Source organism: Microcebus murinus, chromosome 22 (assembly GCF_040939455.1).
Source record: "Microcebus murinus isolate Inina chromosome 22, M.murinus_Inina_mat1.0, whole genome shotgun sequence".
Lineage (NCBI taxonomy): Eukaryota > Metazoa > Chordata > Mammalia > Primates > Cheirogaleidae > Microcebus > Microcebus murinus.
The window spans coordinates 23,390,393-23,413,738 of NC_134125.1; the positions used below are offsets into that span (position 1 = coordinate 23,390,393).

The 23,346-nt window shown below is 40.0% G+C and overlaps 3 protein-coding genes and 1 pseudogene across 5 annotated transcripts in view; 3 read left to right on the forward strand and 1 right to left on the reverse strand.

Moving 5' to 3' along the window:
• ZNF280B (zinc finger protein 280B) overlaps window positions 1-21,034 on the reverse strand; it is a 42,151-nt gene extending 21,117 nt beyond the window's left edge. Inside the window, exons 1-3 of one of the 3 annotated variants that reach the window (XM_012761590.3) lie at window positions 20,921-21,034; window positions 20,100-20,158; window positions 796-5,672 (exon numbers count right to left, since the gene is read on the reverse strand). In XM_012761590.3, coding sequence (XP_012617044.2) covers window positions 3,921-5,603 — 1,683 coding nt within the window. In that variant the 5' untranslated portion in view covers window positions 5,604-5,672; window positions 20,100-20,158; window positions 20,921-21,034 and the 3' untranslated portion in view covers window positions 796-3,920. Of the gene's footprint in view, window positions 1-795; window positions 5,673-20,099; window positions 20,159-20,920 lie in introns of those variants that run through there. The other 2 variants (XR_012914287.1, XM_020282876.2) reach the window with 2 other exon arrangements.
• Window positions 1-23,346, forward strand: part of LOC105882024 (immunoglobulin lambda-1 light chain-like) — a 273,592-nt gene that overhangs the window by 148,836 nt on the left and 101,410 nt on the right. The window lies entirely within an intron of this gene.
• Window positions 1-23,346, forward strand: part of LOC105879363 (immunoglobulin lambda-1 light chain-like) — a 215,853-nt gene that overhangs the window by 74,137 nt on the left and 118,370 nt on the right. The gene's annotated exons all lie outside the window — the stretch shown is intronic.
• The window catches only part of LOC105862512 (immunoglobulin lambda-1 light chain-like), a 190,389-nt pseudogene that overhangs the window by 59,987 nt on the left and 107,056 nt on the right, over window positions 1-23,346 (forward strand).

Here is a 23,346-nt window from a genome sequence, read left to right on the forward strand (position 1 = left end):
CTTTTAAAATAAAAGATCACAAAAAAAAAAGAATAATGCTAAAAAAAACAGAAGGGACATAATGAATAAAGACAAATAGAGAACAAAAATAACACTAGTTGAGATAATAAGCCAAATTAGAAGTTACGTCTTTGAAAAAGTAAATCAAGGTCGGGCGCTGTGGCTCACGCCTGTAATCCTAGCTCTTGGGAGGCCGAGGCGGGCGGATTGCTCAAGGTCAGGAGTTCAATACCAGCCTGAGCAAGAGCGAGACCCCGTCTCTACTATAAATAGAAAGAAATTAATTGGCCAACTGATATATATATATTAAAAATTAGCCGGGCATGGTGGCACATGCCTGTAGTCCCAGCTACTCGGGAGGCTGAGGCAGGAGGATCGCTTGAGCCCAGGAGTTTGAGGTTGCTGTGAGCTAGGCTGACACCACGGCACTCACTCTAGCCTGGACAACAAAGTGAGACTCTGTCTCAAAAAAAAAAAAAAAAAAAGAAAAAGAAAAAGTAAATCAGAAACATTGCTAAAACCTGGAAAAATCTAATGAGAGGAAGAAGAAATACACTTTAATATTAGAAATGAGAAAGGGAATAGGATTATCAGTAATGAAAATAATATTCTACCCCAAATGGAACTACTTTTGCTTCAGTAATGGAATGTTTCTAACAGGAGAGTTGTGAATGCAGCCAAGTAAAAAGCTAAGTTAGTAAAGAAAAGTAAAGGACTGTCTCAACAGATGTTGTAAACTACCCAATAAAAATAAGCGATTCCCTTTAAAGATTCTAAAAATAGAAATAGAAAGTCTTTAAGCAATATACTCATTACCTTTAATGGTAAATCATTTCTCATTAAAACCAAGAACAAGTAAACCCATTAACTCCATCATACATATCAACAAAGCTCCAGCCAATGCAATAAGACTAAAAACAAACACAACTGTCAAGAAGGCAAAGAGTTTACATAGCGATTCTGAATAAAAATTTTAAAAAACTAGAAACATATCATGTTACTGATAGACAAAACAGCAAAAACATTTTTTCACAAAACACTTTATTACAATAATTTCTATTTTACTTATAATTTTTGGCAACATTAATAAAATAATAAATTTTATCTGAAAGAAGCAAAATAGACAAGGAAATTCACAAAGGGTAATCACAAAATAGTAATCTTGACATATTCAATATATTTGTAAACAAAACAAAGTGACATTGTCTTAAAAAAATAGAGAGGTATCAATAGAAAAACAGAGAAAGCTCCTGAAAGAACTCAACTCACTACATTAATTTTCTTTCGGTTGCAGGCACAGAAATTGACTTAAGCTAGCTCAATTCTAAGACAAGCCCTTGATGATGATCTCTTCCCAGCTTTTCCACAAAAACCTAGGAAATTTACTAGACTAGAAAAGAAGAGTGGGGAAAGGTAAAGTGCCTTTAGGGAGGAGCAAGTAAGGTTACAAAAAAAGAAGGAGATTTCATTGTGTCATTCTAAGAACCTGGTGAAGTTCAAGGAACCAAAGGAAGTGTCAAATAAGTGAGGTAGCAAGCCATGCAGGCCTAGGGGAAGGACATTCTAAGAGAATAGCATGTGCAAAGTCTTTGGATCAGGAAGAAGCGTGATCTGCTTAAGGAATAACAAGGCCAGTGTGTGAAAATAATCCATGGGGCAGGGAAGGGAAATGGCAGTGAAGCATGGCAGAAAATAGAAAAGAGAGTTGGTAGGAAGGGGCCAGATCACTGGAATCCACAGTTGGCAATTAATGACAATTTGTACTCCTTAGGAGCATGCTTTAATGAAATAGCAAACAACAGTAATAGTGTTAATACCAAGCAATCACAAAAACATAGACCTAAAGCATTTCATATTTTTACCACAGAAACACAATAACGGAGGTAAGTATCCAAAAATCTGCAGATCTATTTATACACAGTAGGAGTATCCACCTGAGATCAGAACAAGTGGAAGGAATACACACACACAAACACACACACACAACACCCTTTCTACACCTAAAGAAAAAGTTTTAGGCTGAAATTGTAGCAAACTGTCTTGACCCAAACAAAGGAATTGCAAAGGCCTACCTAGTAAAATGTTCAAGGTGCTGATCAATTAAGCAAGCAAGGATTGGGCAAATAAATATAACAATCTATGAATCTACAGTCAGGAAAGTATCTAAAATGTGGACACTATACCCACAACTTCTTTGTTGTCTGTAGTTCCTCCTCCCCTAGTTCTAAGAAGGATACTATGCCCTTGATGATTATCTCTTCCCAGATTTTTTGAAAGCTTAGCAAATTTAACTATATTGAGGAGGAAAGAAAGGAGTGGGGGAGAGGTGTTATCTTTAAGGCGCAGAAAGCAAGGAAAAAAAGATTTCTCCAGACCTCTGTCTATAGCCAAGATGCTAGATTCCTCAACTGGTGAACAGAGATTGCTGAGCAGCAGGCACCTGGGTTGGAGTTGAAGGAACCAAGGATGGCACTAGAACATGTCCAGGGAGATAACCCTGGGAACCAGAGGCAGTCAAGGCCACTGACGTTCAAGAACCAATACTCAAAATGTACTCAACAATTCTGTGAAAGAGCCCTTGGGGAGGGCATTTGGTAAAAAGGTTCCCCCGTAGTATAGACTAGCCTAAGACTTAATACTTACTGAAGTATGGGACATACCTTGCACACTGGTGTCAAGTAAGACCCAAACAGTATTAGTGTGATAAATTGGGAAATTATACATAAAATATTAGCTGCAATACATTCACATCCAAGAAATCGCGAGCTTCACATATTCAATTAGGGTAAGAGACACGCGCACAGAAAAATATAAAGCGCTATCATGGGTTTAATGTTAGTCACCCTGGGCTGTTTTTGTCCACTATATCTACTGTTCTTTGACAAATCCCATTCCAGCTTAACAATGGGAACTAAATTTAGCCCAGTCCACAAACTGGACAGATACCATTTGTTTGGCCCTTTTCAGTTAAAACGCTGGGTCCAGTAGAGTTCAAACTACGGATGCCAGGACTCTTTTCCCTTGGGAAACTTAACTTGCTTTACTGCTGTGGCTGAGAGATTTATGGTCAGTTCATTTTCCACCAACAACTAGCTAAGAGGAAGAGGGGAAGGAATAAATCGAATTCACCTTTAGATTACACAACAGGAATTCTGCTAGCACCAGGCCTCATTCTACTAATTACCACTGCTTCTTCACCTGAAACCAGTGGATACACAGCAGCTGTTTGATTTCTACAGAGGCCCCTCACCAAATACAGGCATTTTACTTTGAATGGTTTTGCTTCCCCAGATGTTCTTGGATCAGGATTAGGTAAAGACACTCTGACACAGTTTTCCTTCTGCACTGGCTCCAAGACCAGAGTAAATGTGTGCCTATCCCTCAAATCGGACTCTCCCTTATCTAACCTCACCTTCCCGGTCTCTGTTCATTCCACAGCTTCTCCCTCAACTGCACAGCAGACTTTCAGAGTCAGATTAGTTTATGCCAGCACAGCAGAGGCACTTCTAGGAGTTTAGCAGCAAACGGGCCAGGCCATAAGAAATCCATTCCAGTCTGACTAGAGTTAACACAGTGAAATCTTTAACACATGGAAACAGTTAAAATTATTTCAAAAACTCTTAAGAATTCTATATATGTTAATAGAAGAAAGAGCTTTCAAGCTTAGGAGTAACATGAAATACCACAATAATAAATAGGTTTTTTCTCTCTCTCATTCACACACACACACCTTTTATGTGTTAAACCAGATACAGTTAACCTGAAAAACAGATAATATATTTTTAAATAACACCTCAAAATTCAGATCAAATATTGTATGCCATAATTTTTTTAAAAACATATAATCCATTAGTTACATTATTTTTGATGCTATTGAAAATTAATGTATGGTTTGTATTTTTTGTTTTTATGGCATAGTTTTATTTGGTTTGAAATATTTTAGATTTACTGCAAGTAGCATTAATGTTTTTTTTTTTTGAAATTCTACTTTTAGACCTGGGAGGTGATGGTTCAGAGTCAGATGTGCTCACGGTAATGGATGCTATTTCCACTGATTCTGACTGAAGAGGTTCCAGGTACACTTGAATAACAACTTTTGTTTCAGGAGGCAAACCTTCTAGTTGCTTAGGCTTCTTAAACATTTGATGACACTGGGTCTTGTGCTCCATTTTCTCCTTGAAAGTTAAAAACTGTAGCCGGCACTTAGAACACTGGTGTATGCTCTTTTCCCAGTGCCCCCTATAATGACACATGTATGGTGTTGCAGTTTTGAAAATTTTGAGACAAAATGGGCAAAGCAAAGTTTTGGTGTTTTCGTGGCACGTTCTAAAATGCGTTTCCACATCAGCAAAGACTGACGATCTGTAATTGCAAATCTGGCACACGTAGGGCATTTCGCCAGGCTTATGATTGTCCTTCATGTGTTGTAGGAGGACCTGATCTGTTTCAAATGACAACTCGCAGATTTTACAGACAGCTGCAGGCTCTTGGGTAGTGTGCACACTTTCAATATGACGCTGCAGCTGGAAGGGAGTGGGAAACTGCCGGTGGCAGTGCTGGCATGTGGTGTGGTTTTCCCAGCTATCGCTCCTCTGCTTCTCAAGTTCCAAATGGTGCTTCACGTGATTCATAAACTTAACATTTTTTAAAACTTTCAAGCAGCTGAGACATTTAAAGGTTGTGTGGGTCTTCTGCTCTGGCATCCCATCTCCTTTATGCTGTCCATAGTAAAAGTCACTAAGCAACATGATCAGATTTCCTTTCTTGGGATCAAAGGTCTGGTTTTGAGTTGCTAGAGTTGAAAAGTCTGTTTGTGCCAATCCCTTTTCCCTATCCAGATTTGCATTTATAGGCTTGCAATGCATACTGTCCTTTGGAAAAGCTGTTGGAAAAGGGACTCCATTCTGAACATGGCTTAATGAGGTATGAACATCGTCTAAGGGTGTACTTTGCTGAGTATTCACTGTATGAAAGATACCTGAAGGGGACACAGCTGAAGAATCTCCCTCTGTGATTCCATCCCTGAGTTTAGCCCTTTTGGGACTTATGCCATTTACTTCAGAAGTGGAAAGTCGCTTTGATACACATGGACTTTCATTCATACCTTCTATCGAAAGTGCTTCTCTTACTGGATGATGCAATGAGCTTGTGCATGTAATCAAGGGAGAACATAATTCTGAAGAGCTATTAGGCACGACTTGCGGTGAACTATTTTTATAATTGGGTTTAGACAAAGGCTCAATAATAATAGGACTATCTGTTGATCTTGATTCAGACTGAGAAGCTGGCAGAACACTCACTGCTCCTGATGCAGGCATCACGTGACTTGTAGGCTGCAATTTGTGAGCAGTATCCTTTCTAAGGCGACCATACTTTTTTCTCCTTGAACATGAACCCGGGGTGACTCTGTTCAAAATGTTTGAGACAACTGGTTTTGAATTTGAAGTCACCCCAACAAAAATGAGCTCAGCATCTTCATTTACATGTTCCACCCCAACAAAGATTAGCTCAGCATCTTCATCATCTACTTGCTTGGTTTCTTTTATGTTCTTCTGTGGTTCTGGCTCTTGTTCTTCGTCACATAACACATATGGTTGTTCCATTTTCTAATTTTTTTTATTCTTGAAGGGTGTGGCCACAAGTCCCAGTGCTTCCTTTATATAAACTGCCACCTAAGTACAAACACACTATACATCAGTAAGTACAGAAAAATGCATTATCTAATTCTCCTTCAAAACACTAAAGTAATTATAAACATTGCTATTTTACGGACAAAGTAACTAAGATTCAAAGATGATAAATAACAGTTTAAAACCCGTAAGCCCAGATCACTACAACTCCAGAATCATAGCTTTGCCCTATACAAATTATGATCTCTTACGTTTTAAAAAAAAAAATTCTCCAGCAACTAATCACTAGGCAAAAATCATATGGAAAAGACAAGTATTTTTACAAAGGCGCCATTGTGCAGTGTTTAGAAACAAGGGCTGTGGAGTTAGGGAAGATTAAACAAGATTATGCTGGAACCCTCTGTCTGCCACTGCCACACAAAAACTGCATCTTATTTAGCAAGTCTTTTACTTTTAAATATATTTTGGTATCTTAAAAGCAAAAATTGTTATTTCTTAAACTTAATGTAACAGGAGTTTTTGGGTTTGTTTTTTTTTTCCTTTTTTCTTTTTTTAGACAGAGTCTCACTCTATTACCCAGGCTAGAGTGCAATGGTCTCATCACAGCTCACTACAACCTCAAACTCCTGGGCTCAAGCAATCTTCCTGCCTCAGCCTTCCAAGTAGCTGGGACTACAGGCATGTGCCACTGAGCTGGCTAATTTTTCTATATCTGTAGAGATGGAGTCTTGCTCTTGCTCAGGCTGGTCTGGAATTCCTGGCCTCAAGCAATCCTCCTGCTTGGCCTCCCAGAGTGCCAGCATTACAGGTGTAAGATACCACACCCAACCCTTCTAAGAGCTATTTTTAAAAAGCACCAACTATTCAGTGGCAGCTTGTTTTGTAGAACTGGAAGAAAATTATATTAAATGCACATATCTCCATTGGTTCATAAAACTAATTTCATAATTATGAATACAGAAAAGAGGTATCAAGTGTACAGAGTTAAGAGTACCCACACATAGCCAACAAACAGCATAGTGTTATGTCAAATGCTTAGAACATGCCAGGCAGACAAATTAGGAATGAACTCTGATAATCTCATCCCAACTCATGGCCTTAATTATTATTCATTCACTCGTGTCTCCTAAATTTCTCCCTCCAGTCCTGACTTCTCAATGAACTTAAATACAACAGGGCTTCCTACTTCAGTCCACCTAAGTAAATCTCTTCTCCACGTGGCAGGCAGAATGATTCTGTTAAATCAAGTCAAATCATAGCACCACTCAGCTCAAAACCCTTGAATGGCTTTCTGATTAACTCAGAGCAAAAGGCCAAGTCCTTCCAACGCCTAGCAGACCACATTTCCAACCCCACATACTGCCCTGCAATTATCTCATACTCCTCCTCTCCCCAACACACTTCACTCTAGCACACTCCTAATTTCTTCAACACACTAAGCTCTATCTTATTCCCTCTAATATGAATGATCTTCATTCAGATAGCTGCATAGCTAGCTCCTCACTGCCTTCAGGACTATATTCCAAGTATTCTTCTCAGTGAGGTTCTCAAATATCCCAACCAACATATAATTCACATTCTTAATCTCTCTTCCCTTCTTTTTCACCTTCAAACCGTATCTAACCATATCAAACCATTTAATATATTATAATCTTTACTTATTTATCTTCATCCTTTTCTATTTTCCATCCTGTAGAATGTAAACTTCAAAGGGCAGGGACTGTATCTTTCCTTAACTGTTGTATACCTAGCACAAACAACAGTATCTGGCATAGGACAGGTGCTCAACAACTACAGAACTTGTTAAATGAATCAATAAATAGTGTAGCTCTCCTTAATAAGATCCTTTATTCATATAGAAGATTATGCTCTATTAACTCCACATTTCTATGAATTTACTCTGAGACCTTTGCCCAAGTGGGACATTCTATAGGCCAATAAAGGACTTAAAGCTGCCAGCTTTCTACAAACACATGACCACAACAAAGAGTTAAAAAAAAAGTTATCTAGAATCCCATTACACAAACACAGATACATAAGTAATAATTGCCTTTACTACATGGGATACATTCTAATATTTTCTATTTCATTTTTCTTAAATTGACTATGACCCACAAAATCAATTAAGTATCATCAATGGGTCACTACTGTACTAGTGATTTGAAAAACTGGTCTAAAGCTAGCAAAATGTAGGTACTTTAAACTATGGTTCTAATTTCTGAAAACATATCAGGATTCATTGCAGCTCAATGTAGACCTTTCAAACCAGCATAATCCAACCCATAAAAATTAAACTGGCATCTAATATGTGCCATGCATATGCTATTAATTTTAATTAAGATATCAGTATCTAATTTTGAAACATATAGATGGTATTTACTCTTATAAACATGTGTATCACCTTGGAAGAGAATTTAAAACCATAATATTAAGCATAATAAAAATGATTTATTCTTTTCCTCACTTATTCTAAAACTATATTTTGTTTGCCCAATTTTGGTCAGGTACTGTGCCAAGCACTGAGTACACAATGGGTAAATGCATAAAGCATGCAGACTGGTATGTCATGAATAATAATTTACAACTTCAAAACTAAGATCAAATAGATAATTAGTATATTTGTAATGCCAGAAAAAATACAAGGCAGATTTGAAAACATTGCTCTTTGGAGTTAACTAAAATTGGTTTAGTCTGTCTATATATATACATACATACACACACACATATATATACCCAGTTTCAATCCCCTAACTCCAGGATGATGCCACCTAGCCCAGTGTTTCTCAACCTAAGCACTACTGACATTTTGGACCTGGTAATTCTTTGTTGGGCTATTGGGTGCATTGTGGAATGTTTAGCAGCCTCTCTGGCCTCTATCTACTAGATACCAGTGGCAATACCCCAGTTATGGCAACCAAAAATGGAACCAGGTTTTAACAAATGTCCCATGGGAGAACCCATGCCCAAATCCAACCTTCTTCTCAGGATCACTTCTACATTTCTAGTAACTATCTTCTGGGTAATTGTTTTTCAATTTTTAAATTTAACTTATTATAGATACATTAATAGCTGTATCTTTTAGGTAATTTTTAAAGCATCCCCTAACATCCTGTCTAGAGAAAAAATTCTAAATCAAAATTATTAATATTCTCCAATATCACAGAAATCATAAAATAATCTGACAACTAATAATGCCATCACATTTATCTGAGGACAAATTTTTAAAGCCCAAAAAACTTTATGATTTACCTAAAGTTATATGGAGGGTTTATATAGACAGAGTTCACACTAAAATGGATAATTCCTAAGTTCTAGTTTTGTGTTCTTTCCACTAGAACGCTGACTTAATGCACACCTATCTCTGATGATGGTGCTGTTAACTGCTTAGTCTCCAAGAATTGAAGTGTCTCATTGCATTCATTTTTTATTTTACTCTCATCTGTTTTTTAAACCTATTCAAACCTCCCTCACCTCCCATCAAATGCTGAAGTACCTTATAAGTGATTCTAATTAACTTTTAGGGCATTGCTCATTCTAACTACCTTTTATTTCCATTCCTATTAATTCCCCCCATCCCAGGCCCCAACTTCTAGGTTGAGGTCTACTGGTTACTTCATGTTTGTACATCTGTACTAAACTCCAAACTGCTCTCTTCTTTGTGGCCTTCAAATTTATATAACATACCACCACAAAATGGAACTTAAAACACCACTATATCACTCTTCTATTCCTAAGTGTTAAGTTAGTCCTCCAATTCAAGAGAATACATTTTAGATTATGCTATAGACTGAAATGTGCCCCCTCAAAATTCATATACTGAAAACTATAACCTCCAAAGTGATGGTATTTGGAGATGGAGCTTTTGCAATAATTAGGTTTATGTAAGGTCATGAGGGTGGGGCCCTCATGATAGGATTAGTGCCCTTATATTAAGAGACACCACAGACCTTGCTTCCACTCTCTCTCTCTGCCATGTGAGGAAACAGCAAGAAGGCAGTCATCTACCAGCCTTCCAGAAACAGGGCTTTCACTGGGGAACTAAACTGGCTAGCATCTTGATCTTAAACTTCCAGGCCTCCAAAAATGTGAGAAATAAATTCCTGTTAAAAAAAAAAATTAAACTGAGTCCCAGTAACATTGCTGGACTTTCCACTCAACTGACCTTGGTTGGATTTCTATCCATACATCCAAGCAATCATTCAAGATGAAAAATGAGAAGTGGAGTAAGCATCAGAAATAAATCTAGTAAGTTAGTGAATGAGTTCATTCAAAACAAGAGTAACATTAGAACACAGGAGTTTTCTTAATACTTCTCTAGTTGTCCAGAGTCCCTTCTTCACAAATGTCCATCAATGGATGAATGGATGAACTCTTATTTTCCAATTTACCAGAATCTTGAGATATTGGGGTGGGGAGGTTAGGCCAAAGACCTATTAGATTTAAGAGATTTGTCCTCAAAAATCAATTCGTAGTCCCACTGAGGAAGTCACTATGGATATGGGAGAAGTCAATGGGAGGGCATTATTCCAAAGATAGCTGAGAAATCAGTGCATGATGACCCACCTCCCATTATTTCTGTACATTCAAACAATGGCAATTGTAATGGGTCTTTGTTATAACCACACACTAGCTTTGTTCAGGCATCAGTTCTTTTTGAGTAACTTCTATAATCAGACCTTAGGCCACCAAGACTCCTCAATACCTATCCTCACCATCTTCCCTTGCCCATCACTCTCTTCACCCCACTGTTGTTCCCACGAACTCCTGCCCTACCCTCCTCGCTCTCCACCTACAGCACTCTTGTCCCTTCTCCATCAATAACTCCACACATTTGCTACCTTGAATTTAATGCTTTATAGGACTGGGAGCATTACAGGATCCTTAAAGCTATAGGAAACATTTGTATTCCATCCTAGGGCAACTAAGTAAAACAAAAATAATTTTTCATAAATATTTTTTAATAGATATCTTTTCATAAATCCTCTCAGGATGGCAGAGGAGTGAGTGTAAAATAAGGGGTAAACTAGCCTAGGAGTCTAGGAGGGGAGTAACTATTAGACCAAGGTTGCTCCTCATCAAAAGACATGACCATTTCTATACCTAAGACAGAAAAATCAAGAATTTACAGATCCTCACTACTATTTCCACTCCTGCTCTCTCTCTGACCTCACTGTTCTAACCTTCATTCATTCCAATCCAGCCACAGTAGCTTCCCTGCTGTTCCTTCAGAGTCTCTGCCTGACACTTTTGTCCCCATGGATAACACAGAGACATTTTATCCCCTTCAAGTCCATGTCCAAATTTAGCTTCTCCATGAGACTTACCCTGACCACACTATCTAAAATTACAGAGGCAGAGGTGGGAGGATCACTTGAGCTCAGGAGTTTGAGCCTTCACTGAGCTAAGACTGAGCCACTACACTCCAGCTATGACAACAGAGCAAGATCCTATCTCTAAATAAATAAATAAATAAATAAATAAATAAATAAATAAATAAGATTAGAATAGTTCTATCTCTCCAACTTCCAATCCCACCTGTTTTATTATTTTTTTCCTAATTTTATAACATCACCTTATATTTCACCAGAGAATCTGTATATTTAGTGTACTTACAATCTTTCTTCCTCTGCTGCACTGTTGTCAGTTCCTTCTGTTCAGTAGTTTTGTTTTGTTTTTTTGTTCATTTTGTCTGTTTTGTTCACTGATCTCTCTCAAGTGCCTAGAGCAGTGTCTGGCACACAATAACTATTTGAATATTCATTAAAGAAAAAAGGTAATCTAGAAGGAGTTAGAAATAAATTCAAAAAACAAAGATGAGGCCAGGCGAGGTGGTTCACGCCTTTAATCCTAGCACTCTGGGAGGGCGAGGAGAGAAGATTGCTTGAGGTCAGCAGTTCGAGACTAGTCTGACCAAGAGTGAGACCCCATCTCACCAAAAAGAAAAAGAGGGAAAAAAAAAACAGGTGGGCCTTGTGGCGTGTGCCAGTAGTCTCAGCTACCTGGGAGGCTGAGACAGAAGGATTGCTTAGAGCCTAGGAGTTGGAGGTTGCAGTGAGCTACGATGACACCACTACACTCTAACCAGAGTAACAGAGTGAGATTCTGTCTCAACAACAACAACGGGGGAAAAAAAAAAAGGAAACTGAGCACCCCTCTACACAACCCTTTAGTTTTTAAAAAACATTTTAAAAAAATAAATAAAAAGATGAACTGACGGAAGGGTAAGAAATGTTCAAACCTGGCAAACAATTTTCTTCAAATCTGGAAGGCACTGAGGTGTATTGTTATAGGGACTATGAGAGCCCTATAATCCTGAAGTTCAGGAGAATGTCTATGGCTATATCTCATCATGGGAACCAATAGTTTGGGGAAGTCTTTTCTTAGAACAGCATTTAGAGTCCTGCATGGGATCTACTTCCAAGAAGCAGAGAAAATTAACCATTGTTCCTTTTCCTTCCCTTCCTTCAAAGAACAAAAGGAATCTACAAAGGAGATTTCAGCCGGGCGGCAGTTCAATCTAAAAGTGATCTGTTGGTTCACAGGCAAATTCTTTCACTAATGTTGAGTATATACAGGGTTTGGAATTATTGGGTGAGTAGAGAATGATTTTTTTTTTTTTTTTTTTTTTTTTTTTTACTTACTCTGTTGCCTGGGCTAGAGTGCCGTGGTGTCAGCCTAGCTCACAGCAACCTCAAACTCCTGGGCACAAGCAATGAGCAATGCTCCTGACTCAGCCTCCCAAGTAGCTGGGACTACAGGCATGCGCCACCGTGCCTGGCTAATTTTTTCTATATATTTTTAGTTGGCCAATTAATTTCTTTCTATTTTTAGTAGAAACACGGTCTCACTCTTGCTCAGGCTGGTCTCGAACTCCTGACCTTGAGGGATCTGCCCACCTCGGCCTCCCAGAGTGCTAGGATTATAGGCGTGAGTCACCATGCCCGGCCAAGAATGATTTTAAAAGGGGTTGTGGAGGAGCGCAAAAAAAAAATCCTTGGCAGTGTCAATTTGTTGAATGCCCAGCAACAAAGTGAAGTTCAGTGGGAATGGTGGAATAAGGATCTAAAAATAGCCGCTCTTTCATAAAAGCAAAGAGAACACTAGCAAAAACTGTTAAAATTTAGTTTTCAGATCTTAGAAAGTAAAAGGTTTACAAAAATCAGAGCATTTTTGTGGAAATGGTTTGGTGGTTCCTCAAAAGGTTAATCATAGATTTATCATGACCCCGTATGTCCACTTCTAAATATAAACCCCAAAGAACTCAAAACAGGTACTCAAACAAGTCATTTACATGTTTATAGCAGCTATTGATAGTAACCAAAAGGTGGAAACATAAATGTCCATCAATGGATGAATGGATAAATGAATTATGGTATATACATATAATGGAAAGTTATTCAGCCATAAAAGGAATGAAGCACTGATATAAGCTAAGCATGAATGAACCCTGAAAACATGCAAACAGACACAAAAGGTCACATACTATATAATTTCACATACAGGAAATACACAGAATAGATAAATCCATAGAGATTAAACAAAGACTAGTAGTTGCCAGGGGATGTGGAGGAGAAATGGAAAGAAAACTGCTTCATGGGCAAGGGTTTTTCTTTGGAATGACTGAAATGTGTTAGAACTAGATAAAGGCAGCAGATGTACAGTATCATGAAAGCACTACATGCCACTGAATTGTTTACTTTAAAATGATTGATTTTATGTTATGTGACTTTTGTCTCGATAAATTATTTTAAAAAATAAAGAGGGTAATTACTACCAACCACACAGAAATAAAAATCTAAGAGAATAATATGAACAATTCTATGCCAACAATTTAGATAACCTAGATGAAACAAATTCCTAGGAAGACACAAACTACTGAACTGACTCAAGAAACAGAAAATATGAATAGACCCAAAGCAAGTTAAGAAATAGAGTTAGTCAAAAACTTTCCAAAACAAAAGCCCAAGCAAGATAAAATGGCTATACTGGCGAATTTTATCAAATGTTTAAAAAAGAATTAACACCAATCCTTCATAAATTCTTCCAAAAATTAGAAGAGGAAAGAAAACCCTGCACTCTTTCTATGAGACCAATATTACTCTGACACCAAAATCAAACAAAGAAATCACAAAACTAGAGACCAATATTATTTACAGATATACAAGCAAAAAACCTCAACAAAATGCTAGGAAACAAAATCCAACAACATTTAATAAGAATTACATACCATAACCAAGTGGTATTTATTTAAAGAACGCAAGGTTGGTTCATTTTAGGAAAATCAACCATTATATAATTTTAATAGAATAAATTACAAAACCCACATCTGTCTGCAGAAAAAGCATGAAAATATCTAACATCCTTTCATCATTTAAAAAACACAAAATAAAACAACTAGGAATTGAAAGGAACTTTCTTAAGCAAAAGTATCTGTAAAAGACCCACAGCAAACATCACATTTCATTGTGAAAGACTGAAAGCTCCCCCACTCCAGCCCCCATGATCAGGAACAAGAAAAGGATGTCCACTTTCACCACCTCAAGTCAACACTGTACTGGAGGTCCTACAGGCAAGGCACAAAGATAAGAAAAAGAAACAAAAAGCATTCAGATTGGAAAGGAAGAAGTAAAACTATATTGCAGACAACATAAGTTTTGTATATAGAATATCCTGAGGAATCCACAAAATGTGTTAGAACTAATAAATTCAGCAAGATTGCAGAATATAAGATCAATATAAAAAATAAATTACATTTCTACACACTAGCAATAAACACTCTGAAAATAAAATTAAGCAAACAATTCCATTTACATTAGCATCAAAAAGAATAAAATAGGCCTGGCAAGGGGACTCATGCATATAATCCTAGCACTCTGAGAGGCCATGGCAGGAGGACTACTTGTGATCAGGAGTTCGAGACCAGCCTGAGCAAGAATGAGACCCCATCTCTACTAAAAAACAGAAAAATTAACCAGGCATCATGGCGCACACCTAGAGTCCCACCTGCTTGGGAGGCTGAGGCAAGAAGATTGCTTGAGCCCAGGAGTTAGAGGTTGCAGTGAGCTATGATGACACCACTGCATTGTACCCAGGGTGACAGAGTGAGCCCATCTCAAAAAAAAAAAAAAAAAAAAAAAAAAAAGAATAAAATACCTAGGAATAAATTTAACAAAAGAAATAAAGACTTTATACAGGAAAACACTAAATTATACTCCATACATGGTTGAAGAAATTCAAGATGACCCATAAATAGAAAGACTTCCTATGTTCATGAATGAGAAAATTCAATATTGTTAAGATGGCAACACTCCCAAAATTGGCTGGCTTTTCCACAGAAATTGAAACCATCTGAAAATGCAAGGAATCCAGAACAGCCAAAACAATCTTTAAAAAACAACAGCAACACAGGTGGAAGACTCACACTTTCTAATTTAAAAATTTACTACAAAGCCACTGTAATCAAGAGTGTGGCGGCCAGGTGCCATGGTCCATGCCTGTAATTTTAGCACTCTGGGAGGCCGAGGCAGGAAGACTGCTGGAACTCAGGAGTTAGAGACCAGCCTGAGCAAAAGCAAGACGCCGTCTCTACTAAATATAGAAAAATTAGCTGGGCATGGTGGCATGCCAGGAAGCTGAAGCAGGAGGATCGCTTGAGCCTAGGAGTATGAGGTTGCAGTGAGCTATAAGGATGCCACTGCACTCTACCCAGAGCAACAGAGCAAGACTCTGTCTCAAAAAAAAAAAAAAATCACAATGAGATATTAATTCACACATACTAAGTTAGTTATAACCAAAACAATAAAAAGTTTTGCAGAAAATGTGCAGAAACCAAAACTTGTTATTGTTTTGGTTACAGCTAACCTATATAAGCTCACACAAAAATTTGTACATCAATGTTTATAGCAGCATTATCAATAATAGCCACAAAGTGCAAACAATCCAAATGTAAATTAATTGACGAATAGATGAACTCTGGCATATCCATGCAATGGAATAAAAAGGAATGAAGTACAGATACATGTACAACATGATGTTCCTTGAAAATATGCTAAGTGAATAAAGCTAGATACAAAATGCCACATGATTTTACATGGTTTCACTTATACGAAATGTCCAGAACAGGCAAATCCACACAGACAGAAATAAACTAGTGGTTGCTATGAACTGGGGAGAAAAGAAGCATAGGAAGTAACAGCAGGTTAAAAAAATGGCCCCTGAAATATCAAGTCCTAATCCCTGAAACCTATATATTTAACCATATTTGGAAAAAGGGTCTTTGTAGATGTGATTAAGAATTTTGAAAAAACTCTTAAGAAAATTTTCTTGAATTATAAAGGGGCCTTAAATGCCATCATAAGTGTCCTTATGAGAGACAGAGGGAGATTTCACACATATTGCAGGAGGTGGTGATACTAAGGCAGAAACTGGAGTGATGGGTACAAGCCAAGGAATGTCACATCTACAAACTGGAAGCAGCAAGGAATGGATTCTCTGCTAGGAATGGAGTCTCCTGGGGAAACACATCCCTGCCACTATTTTGATTTAGGTCCAATGAAATTGATTTTGGACTTCTGGCCTCCAGAACTAAGGGAGAATAATAAATGCTGTTTTAAGCCACAGCAAAGTAATATAGGGAGTGACTGTTAATGGACACAGAGTTTCTTTAAGGTTGGTAAAATGTTCTGGAATTAGGTATTGTTGATGGTTGTACATTTTTTAAATATTCTACAAACCATTCAATTTCATTCTGCAAAGTGTGACTTCTACAGGCTGGTGTGACCCCCACATCCCAACAACTGATGCTAAATTTTCAAAGCCCCTAAGCAGACTCTATTCATGACAAGGGTTAAGGCCGGGCATGGTGGCTCACATCTTAATCCTAGCATTCTGGGAGGCCAAGGCTTGAACTCAGGAGTTTGAGACCAGCCTTAGTAAGAGTAAGACCCTGTCTCTACTAAAAATAGAAAAACTAGCCAGGCGTCACGGTGTGGGCCTATAGTCCCAGCTACTCGGAAGGCTGAGGCAGGAGAATGGCTTGAGCCCAGGAGTTTGAAGCTGCAGTGAGCTACTATGAAGCCACTGCACTCTATCCAAGGTGACAGAGTTCTCTGTCTCAAAACAAAAAAGAAAAAAAGAAACTGAACCTCCCTCCTCATTCCCCACCTCACACACATACAAAAAAACCCCAAAACACCAAAGGTTAAGTAATTAGGATAATGGTAACAACATGAGCTAATCTACCAGCAAAAAGAAATATGCTAGTATCAGGTGGTCAATTTATAAATTTATAGTAGGAGTCATATTCTTCCAGAGATGGAAATGTTATAATTTGCGCATGAACATTCTCTAATACTACGGACTTAGAAGACCAAACCAAATTAGTTAAGTAGGATTATCAAATATGCTGGTTTGACCAGGACAGTCCCAGTTTAACCTGTGTTCTTATACATGTATTAATAGCACCACTTTTCACTCTTAATAAGTATGCTGGTTTAGATGACAAATTATATACAGCCAACCTAGCTATAAGGAATCTGGAAGTTGTGAAGTTGTGAGAGCACATTCCATACAGGCCAGATGGGCCCCGTCATGAATCCCTATGTATCTTGTCTCTCTCTGCTACTGTGAGACCCACAGGGGAAAAATCCTGGTAAGACTTCTTCAGAACATTCATATTTTGTTCTCAAACTTATACAATATTAATGCTTAAGCTAACCTCTCAGAATCGTATTATTCAGGATTATTCGAACGACTGATTAATATATACATTTAAAGGAAAGCATGAGGAATGGACCTAGGTATACATGTAGTTTACAAGCATAAAGAGCTAACAAAGGATAAGATTTAAATAGCTTGTGCTCACATTTACTAAGTGTTAAAAGCCAAAAGTTGAAAATCACTAATTTTTGACATATCAAATCAACCTTAAGGCAATACAGCTGCATTAGAACTCCAGAGGGGGCGGGGGTTAAGAAATTAGGGAGAGGCTGGGCTCAGTGGCTCACACCTATAATCAATCCTAGCCCCCCTCTGGGAGGCTGAGGAGGGAGGACTGCTTGAGCTCAGGAGGAGTTCCAGATCAGCCTGAGCAAGGGTAAGGCCCCATCTCTACTAAAAATAGAAGAAAAAAAAAATATTAGCCAGGCATGGTGGCACGTGCCTGCAGTCCCAACTACTTGGCAGGCTGAGGCAAGAGAACAGCTTGAGCCCAGGAGTTGGAGGTCACTGTGGGCTAGGCTGATGCCACGGCACTCTAGCTCAGGTAACAGAGCTAGACTCTGTCTCAAAAAAAAAAAAAAAAAATTAAGGAAAGGAAAGGAAGGAAGGAAAAGAAATTAGGGAGAAATTTTTACTCCCGGAAAGAGCATCACATATGAGATTCTGTGTGTTGCCAAACATATAGGTCTGATAATATTTGATGTCCACTATTTTTGGTGAACTATAGCTATAAAATGTATTAAATCATAAAACTAAAACATATCCCTGTCCAAAAGAAACAGAGAAATCGTACACAAATGATAAAGAGTTTGTACAGTTTTGACAGTCCTGTAACCACAAAGAAAAGAGGGAGGGGAGTGCCAAGGTAGTGTTTGAGAGGAATTTGAAAAGACCATTCATTCAGCAAAAGTCTGGCAAATCCACCAAGTGCCAGGTGCTGGTCTGGGGATACAGGAGTAATTCAAACAAAGTCCTTCTCTTCAAGGAGCTGACATTCCAGTAGGGGTAATCAGAAAATACAAAAGAAAAATGGTTTTATAAATGCTAGGGAAAAAATAAAATAAGAAATGGCGGCAGGTTAATATGTATATGACATAGATATGAGCATGTAAGAAAGAGTATTCCAGCAAAGGCAAAAACAAATGAATACAAAGGCTCAGAGACTGAAGCACTTAATACATACAAGGACTAATCAAGTGGCTAACATAGGTGAGCCAAGAAAGGAATCCAGAATCCACATGAAAAATTATTTGCAAGAAGAAAATGAACTGATAAATGCTGCTAAAGGAATAAAATCAATGACATTAACTAAAACTGACGAATGGATTAAGTAACGTGGAATTCACTGGTGACCTTGACAAGAATGGGTTTAAGGGAGATTGGGAAAAGAATAAGAGACAGCAAATATAGACAACTCTGGAGAAATTTTCCTATCATGACAAGCAAATACAAAATAAAACAAGCAGAAGGGGGACGTAGCATCAAACAACAGACATTTTAGAAGACAATCAGTATGTTGCTATGTTAATGACCTAGAGAGACAGAAAACTTAATCCCAAAGAGGAGTCTTACTGGAACAATATCCTTGAATAAACAAGTGTACATTAAGAGGTTTTGGACTTACCAAGAAGTCAAATTATTCACCCACAGTAACAGGACAATGCCTGAGATCATAATGGGGAAGGGTTGGAATGGTGGATAAATGAGTATGATAGTCAGCCTTCAAGAGGACGCCAAAGGGGAATCCCACCTCCTGGTATTCACACTGTAGAGTAGCCCCTCTCCCACAGTGTAACAGGGTTGGCCTGTGGGACCAAACACATACAACAGAAGTGATGTCACTTCTGAAATTAGGCTGTAAAGACTCTGCACTTCATGTTGGGTATAAGCTCTCCAGAATCACTCACTCTGGGGGAAGCCAGCTGCCAGGATACAAGCAGCCTCATGGAGAGGCCCACAGAGTGAGGAACTGAGGCCTCTTGTCAACACTCAAGTGTGCAAGCTTAGAAACAGATCATCCAACCCTAATCCAGTCTGCAGAGACTGCATTCAGGCAAAGCCTGACTGCAACCTCACAAGACACCCTGAGCCACAACCAGCTAAGAAACTTTTGGATTCGACACCTTCAAAAACTATGAGGTAACAAAAATGTGTTATTTTAAGCTACTAAATTTTGAGATAATTTAGTACACAGCTATAGATAACTAATACTGAGTTGTATTCACAAATTGCTGGGCACAGGATTTACCTATCTCGCCTACTTGCATGGAATGAATGGAGATTTAGTCTCCTCTGTCCAGCTGCATGCACCTCATGAAATATAGCCCATAAGAAAAAGGGTATAAATAGGAACAAACTAACCCCTGGAACGTTTTTAACAAACACACATTTACCCTGAATGAACCACTTTAATATGTTAGCTGAAATCTTAGGGTATGTGTATGGACACATTTTAGCCTCATGATATAAAAGAAGGCTGCTTTACTAACATTGATGGTGCTCATTGGTTCTTTTTCCTTTCAAGAGATCAAGTCAAAGAATGCTACCACCATCTTCTCCTTTCTTAAGGAAGCAATTTAGAGGGTTCCAGAATTATCTAAACCAACAATTGGCCTTAATTTGCCATACAAATTCAGATTCCCTCAAGATCACTAACTAGCAATGTTTTAGCACAGACGTGGACAAGAAAGCAAAATTCAAGGAAAAAAGATACAACCTTGGTCTTTATTACAGAGACTTCTCTCCTCTTACCTCAGGCGTACACTGAAACTTTTAAGAACTTGAGGTATTCAGGCGGGAGAAGGTCACATCTTTGAGATAACCAGAGACAAGGATTAGGATTACTTACACGTTCCAAGAATATTTTATATCCCATTGCCTACCTGACATTGCCATTTGGATATTTACCAAGCATCTCTTAACCAGAAAAGAACACTGAACTCCTTTCCCCCAAATCTTCAATCTACCCTACCTCGGTAAATTCCTCAACTGAGAAATGTCCTAACCAAAAGCCTCCAAATCACCCTAGGTCCCGGCTCTCAAAGGGGACTTCATTAGAGTCCAAGGCGCCACTGCATCTGAGTCTTGGCAGACAAGCAGTAAACAACAAAAAGAAAATGCTGCAGTAGGGTAGAGACCCCAACAAATTTAAATGTCTTAAGGGGTCTAGGCCTACGCATTTCCAGAAAGGGTTTGGGTCTGAGGTTGCAAAACGAGCTTAAGATTCTCAAATTCGTAAAGGGCCGCGAGAGACCACCAAGGGGGCGGGGGCGGGGGGCAGAGGAGCCATGATAGGTCCCTCCTCTAAGAGGCCTGGGCCGGGCCTAGCCCCGGGGCTGGGGCGAGCAGGCTGAGTGGCGCCTGCTGAGATTAGGGAAGGAGGCGTTCGGGAGCGTGCAGTGGGACGCGCCGGGGCCGGGGCCGCCGGCCTGCAGTCCCTTTCAGAAGGTCGCGGCACTCGGAAAGGCCGCCGTGGCTACGCAGGGTCAGGACCCCGCAGGGCTGCGGCCCTCCCTGCAATCCCTCCCGTCTCCCCTCAGGGACCGCGAGCCGCGCCACACGCCCGTGCTCACCAGGCCCGGTCGGCGGCTGTCCCGGAGCTGCACCCGCCCGGAGGCGCTCCCGGGGCGAAGCCGGCGGCAAAGACGCCTCTCCAGGCCCCAGGCGCAGCGGACGCCCACGCCGCCGCTCGCGCGCTCAGGACGACCTGTGATTGGCCGTCAGGTGCGGGCGCAAGGTCAGCGCGGCTCCGAGTTGGGCGCATGCGCGCGTGCTCTCGCGCCCCTGGTGACGACCCCGGGGCGTGGGGGGTGAGGCCGAGGGAGTGGGGGGGTGAGGCCGAGGGAGTGGGGGTGAGGCTGAGGAGGGGTGAGGTGAAGGAGGGGGGTGAGGCTGAGGGAGTGGGGGTGAGGCTGAAGGAAGGGGGGTGAGGTGGAGGGGGGTGTGAGGCTGAGGGAGGGGTGTGAGGCTGAGGGGGGTGTGAGGCTGAGGGAGGGGGGTGAGGCTGAGGGAGGGGATGTGAGGCTGAGGGGGATGTGAGGTTGAGGGAGGGGTGTGAACTGAGGGGGGTGAGGCTGAGGAAGGGGTGTGAGGCTGAGGGGGGTGTGAGGCTGAGGGAGGGGGGTGAAGCTGAGGGGGGGTGAGGGTGAGGCTGAAGGAGAAGGGCTGAGGCCGAGGGGGGGTGAGGGAGGGGTGTGAGGCTGAGGGAGGGGGATGAGGGGGAGGGGAGGGGGCGTGAGGCTGAGGGAGGGGGGTGAGGCTGAGGGGGGGGTGAGGCTGAGGGAGGGGGGGTGAGGCTGAGGGGAGGGGTGAGGCTGAGGGAGGGGGGTGAGGCTGAGGGAGGGGGGTGAGGCTGAGGGAGGGGGGTGAGGCTGAGGGGGGGTGAGGCTGAGGGAGGAGGGTGAGGCTGAGGGGGGGTGAGGCTGAGGGGGGGGGGTGAGGCTGAGGGAGGCGGGGCAGGCAGCAGGAATGCCCCTGAGCCCCTGGTCAAGGTTCCAGAGCCAGCCAGGGCTCAGATCCCGGGGTAGGATCAGGGGACAGTTTGCCCACTAGGAATCTAGCTGTCCTAATCCTTAACTGTGTGCCCTTTTCGATAAAAACACTAGCTCACTGCCCCATGCTTCAGAACTTGACCAAACCACTGAGCCTTACATTCACCCTCCTGAAGTCCGTTTGGGGCCAGTCTAATCCAGCCTGTCACCTGTTTTTGTACGTCTTGCAATGAGATAAAAACAGATTTTTTTTTTTTTAACGGCTGAAAAAAAGAATTTTGTAGCACGTGAAAATCGTATGAAATTCAAATTTCAGTGTTCATAAATAAAGTTTTAATAAAACATGGGCATGTCCATTCTTGAGGTATTGTGTATATCTGTTTCCCTTCCGCAACAGCAAAGTTGATTAATTACTATCTGGCCCTTTAAACAAAAAATTTGTTCACTCTTGGTTTATTTGCAGCTTTTAATTTTTTTTAACTGGCCAGTTCTGCCAGAAGTCTATTTTAGTAATCTTCTGAGGAAAAAATAAACGGGGGAGAAAAAACAGCATTTGGCTTTATTAACCTATAATGTTATTTTCTTCTCTATTTCATTTATGTTTTCCAATCTTTATTACTTCCGTCTTGTCTCCACAGGTTTGCTGTGTTGCTCCTTTTTACACCTTTTTGAGATAAATGCTTAGCTCATTTGTAAATTTTTATATCTCTTGCATTTAATGCTATAAATTTATCTTTACATATCAATTTAACTGTCCCACAATTTTCACCTGGTAATATGTTCATTATTCTTCAATACCAAGTATGTCTTAATTTCCCTAGTGATTCTCTTTTTAACGCAAGAGCTATATGGTAATATGCTATGTATTTTCCAAATCATTGAGATTTTTGAAAGCTATTTGGCAATTTTTTTTTTTTTTTTGTCTGCTTGCAAGGCATTGGCATCATTTACTAGTTTTTAATTGGGCTACAATATGGTCAAATCCCACAGTCAAAATACTATTAATCCCTGCATTTGAAGATTTCTGTTCAGTGAAGTATAACATAATCAAAATTAATATAGGTGTAGAGAAGATAATTGCAATGTCTAAAATGTATGTACATGAAATGACTTCCTTTTGGCCTCACAGTAATTCCAATATCTATCAGTAAGTTACCATTGACCACGTGAAGTGGCTCATGCTTGTAATCCCAGCATTTGGGGAGGCCAGGAGTTCAAGACCAGGCTGGGCAACATAGAGAGACAAAAAATAGAAAAAATAACTGGGCATGGTGGCATGCACCTGTAGTCCTAACTACTCAAGAGACAGGCAAGAGCATTGCTTGAGCCCAGAAGTTCGAGGCTGCAGAGAGCTATGATCGTACCACCACATTCCAGCCTGGGAGACAAAGTGACCCTGTCTCTAAATACATAAATAAGTTATCACTAAGCCCCAGGCTTTATTCAAATTTCACTAGTTTCCCACTAATGTCCTTTTTCTGCCAGATTCCCATCCAGGATACCCAACT